Genomic DNA, 4,151 nt, shown 5'->3' on the forward strand with positions numbered 1-4,151 from the left:
CATTGACATGATTGGTAGGTGAGGACGGGAGGTCCTGCAGAAACACAAACTTCCTTGACAACTTCCTCCACAACAGCTCTGCGCTGCTCGGCGAAGTGCAACAAGTATGAATGACCTGAAAGGTGCTGCATGGTCATTCCGACGTCTGATTGGCCGTGCAGCATTTACCTTGATATGGCCATTCCAGAAGTCAGGTCACTTCGCCGAGCAGCGCAGAGCTGTTGTGGATGAAGTTGTCAAGGAAGTGAGTTTTTGTTTCTGCAGGACCTCCCGTCCTCACCTACCATCATCCAATCATGTCAATGCGGAGCTACAGTATACGGAGCCCTCCTCATTGTTACAACATTTGAGAGGTGCACGGCGATGCTTTACGGAGCTTGATTTGACCTCTGCGTGCCTCTGGGATCACACCCTCCATACGAAGCCTCCAACCACATTTTCGGATCAAGCATAAATTGGCTCTGACTTCTGCAGAGGCCATATCACTGTCATCGCTGCATGGTCAATGCAGACGTCGGATTGACCATGCAACGCCTTTAAGATAGATGTGTGGAGGTGGGCTGGTGAAGGAGGCAACAGATGATAATGAATCCATCCATCCAAGAGAAGGAGAGAGGCAGGTCAAAATGGGTTGACCACTGCCTGCATCAAAGAACCTATGTTAGGAATGATCCTTTCTATGCCGAATTGAAATGTTACTCCAACTTTACTGCTGTGTGTGTTGAAATGGCTGTTCAGACTGTAGAATGACAGACGGTAGGTACGTACCAGCCACCACTGGTAGAGAAAGGATGCTATGACACAGTAAAATATAAATTACATGAAGTATTTACCTACCTTAATAGCACAAATCTAACATTGGAAAAACAATGGCATCCATGTCCCACAGTCGACCATCACAAGCAGCATAAGCACACCAAGGATGCAGCATCTAGTCGCGCCATTTTTGTAGTTCTTTGTCAGAGTCCTTTACTGTTGCTGAGTGAGTTTTTAAGCTGGGACAAACCCAACACATACTTTCAGTCAATACACAGAGAGAGGGCCCCCTCCCTCATAGCAACACAGCCATGCCAACCACATCCTGGTGTAGGGTAATACTCATCTATCAATCAAAGGGAAAGGGGGAGACCTAGTCAGTTGCACAACTGAATGCATTCAACCAAAATGTGCCTTCTGCATTTAACCCAACCCCTCTGAATCAGACAGGTGTGAGGGGCTGCCTTAATCGACATCCACGTCTTCGGCGCCCGGGGAGCAGTTGTTGTGGGGGTTAACTGCCTTGCTCAAGGGCAGAATGGCAGATTTTTTCCATCTTGTCAGCTCAGGAATTCAATTCGAACAAGCAACCGGTTGGTTACTGCCCCAACGCTCTAACCACTAGGCTACCTGCTGCCCAACTAATCAATGAAGCCTGTTAAACACAATCAAATAATCAATCAATCAATCACACTCAACAGGTCCTCTTATTTCAGGTTGTCTTCAGGTTGTCTTCCAGACCTTACTGTGATGTTGTGATACTGTGACACTGTTAGCCCCTAGCCATCTGACACCTGTGTATGGTCTCAGGTAGGACATAGCAGCCTGACGCAGGGTTAAGCCATGTCATGTAAAACTACCAACACATCTGCCTCCTCCCATCTTCTCAGGAAAGGATACCTGGTGGGGTCTCTCAGGGAAGATGAGGGGTACGCACGACAGGCTAGACATTCAAAACACTCCATGTACCGAGGGTACTGGGTGAAGGAGATAAAGAGGGGTAAGGAAGGAGAGAGGGGCTGGGTGTAACAGTAGCTGTGTCGGTGGGACACTGGGAGGGTCACCTGTCACTCAACCCCCTGTGGTATCCATGGTGAGACGGGCCCTCAAGGCATCAACAGCGTGACATCACATCCTCCCGAGGGATCAATTTTGTGGGTTCAGAAGGACAGAGACTCTTCACTCGTCCTCTCCACAGCAAAGGTTTCTTACCTAAGAACAATGTGTTTTCACAATCACAACTCCCTTTTTAGGGAGAAAAAACATTGAAGTAAATTGTAGGAGCGTTATATTCAAGTGTCCGACTTAAATAAGCACAAATGTATTTCCACTGTTGAACACAAAGTAAGCCGTCAAATTACTGCAAAGATTCTTCACTAGTCTTACTACTCTGGATAAAGGTATAGGCTCTGGGCTCTACTCTAGACCATTCCAACTCTGCTCTCTTTCGCCATATCTCTCTCTCCCCACCCTCCCTTTCTCTGACAGTTTGGGATTTGAGGGGTTGTCACCATCTCATCCACTCGATCCCCCTTCCCTCTCTCTGGTAGGTTTCGGGGTGTCATATTCGTCCATTGCCATGGGTATTCACCCTCCTCTCCTGGGTGCTTCCTCTCCTCTCCTGGGAGTTGCCCCTCCTGCTGTGGGAGGTGTAGAAGAGATCAGAGGGACCAAAAGAGGTGCAGGAGGAGGTCGTGGAGGTGAGGCCACAGGCTTCACAGGCCAGGGCCAACTGTCTCAGACCATCCAGAGAGTCTACCTTGGCACTGCGCAGGAGATCACACTGACCCTGTCGAGAGAGAGAGAGAGAGAGAGAGAGAGAGAGAGAGAGAGAGAGAGAGAGAGAGAGAGAGAGAGAGAGAGAGAGAGAGAGAGAGAGAGAGAGAGAGAGAGAGAGAGAGAGAGAGAGAGACAGAGACACAGACAGAGACACACACACAGAGAGAGAGACACACACACACAGAGAGAGAGAGAAAGACACAGAGAGAGAGAGAGAGAGAGAGAGAGAGAGAGAGAGAGAGAGAGAGAGAGAGAGAGAGAGAGAGAGAGAGAGAGAGAGAGAGAGAGAGAGAGAGAGAGAGAGAGAGAAAGCGTAAAACTGTTTCCAATAAAATTGTATTTTGTCTCCAAAACATTTTCCCTCTTGGTGACAATAATGTTTATTGTATCAAGTTTATTGTATCACGTGTGTGTGGGTGGGTGTGTGTGTACCTTCAGTACAGTAATATTCCAGGTGAAACTCTCCAGGGCTTTACTCTGCTTGTGCCCCTTCAGCCCCTCCTTCTCTCCCAGCCTGGGCAACTCCTCGTGGAACTCCATTCCTGAGAAGACAGGACAGGAGACAGAGATCAGTTCAACTGATAGTTAGAGCTGTGGCTAAGGCAGACAACAGGCAACAGGAAGCAGGAAGCAGAGCCATGCGGCAGTAAGCTGACCAATATCATGGTCACCACGTTGGAAAAACTGCAATCATAAAACTTAATTCAATTAAATCTCATTGTATTTCGTTTTCTTTCTCCAGCCCCAGTATGTCCGGCGATTTCTCTCCTCATAAGGTAAATTATAGGCTCACTGTGTTTCCTGAAGTCTGGACTAGGTTTCTGTGTATTGGTATGGTAAATGAAAACCATTGATTTTCCTCTCTTCATTTCTCCTATATAGCACTTCCAGTTCACCTCTCTCCCTCTTGGGGACTGTGGCATACAGTATAAATAACATCACAAGACAGAGCTCTGCAATCACACTTCAGTAGACCACTTGATCTCTAAAAGGTTAGTTTGATATTCGTTCCAGCCATTATTTACCCCTTTCCTCCCAGACAAATATTTGATATTCCTCCTCTTTCCCTCCCTCCCTGTGTCCATCCATCCTCTCCTCTCACCTTCTCTCTGCACCTGGGCCATCCTCTCCTGCACAGCGTCTGCATTCTCGATCAGCTGCTTCTTGGCCGAGATCATCTGGAAGAGAGACAAAGACAGACACTGGATGAGCCTCTGGGCAGACAGACAGATACAGATCAACAGACCAACCAATAGACAGATGGAAATAAAGATTGTCATACACACAGAAACATACACACATAGATACTGGCCTTAAATGGTGGCAGGTATATTCTGTACAGTACGTGAGGTTGGTGGCACCTTAATTGGGGAGGACGAGCTTGTGGTAATGGCTGGAGCGGAATGAGTGGAATGGTATCAAATACATCAAACACATCATTTGATGCCATTCCGTTCGCTCCATTCCAGCCATTATTATGAGCCGACCTCCCCTCATCAAAGAACCTATGTTAGGAATGATCCTTTCTATGCCGAGTGGGAAGAAACACAGCTGGAGAGTAAAACGGCATTTGTGCATGTGTGCCTCTCTCACCCTACTACTGTGTAAGCATGTAT

General features: G+C 47.5%; 1 protein-coding gene across 1 annotated transcript in view; it reads right to left on the reverse strand.

The window, feature by feature from the left end:
* Positions 1 to 202: 202 nt before the first annotated feature.
* Positions 203 to 4,151, reverse strand: part of LOC124043971 (inactive phospholipase C-like protein 1) — a 160,862-nt gene continuing 156,913 nt past the window's right edge. Inside the window, exons 8-10 of the mRNA XM_046363165.1 lie at positions 3,638 to 3,713; positions 2,968 to 3,077; positions 203 to 2,545 (exon numbers count right to left, since the gene is read on the reverse strand). Coding sequence (XP_046219121.1) covers positions 2,318 to 2,545; positions 2,968 to 3,077; positions 3,638 to 3,713 — 414 coding nt within the window. The 3' untranslated portion in view covers positions 203 to 2,317. The remainder of the gene's footprint in view (positions 2,546 to 2,967; positions 3,078 to 3,637; positions 3,714 to 4,151) is intronic.

Source organism: Oncorhynchus gorbuscha, linkage group LG09 (assembly GCF_021184085.1).
Source record: "Oncorhynchus gorbuscha isolate QuinsamMale2020 ecotype Even-year linkage group LG09, OgorEven_v1.0, whole genome shotgun sequence".
NCBI lineage: Eukaryota > Metazoa > Chordata > Actinopteri > Salmoniformes > Salmonidae > Oncorhynchus > Oncorhynchus gorbuscha.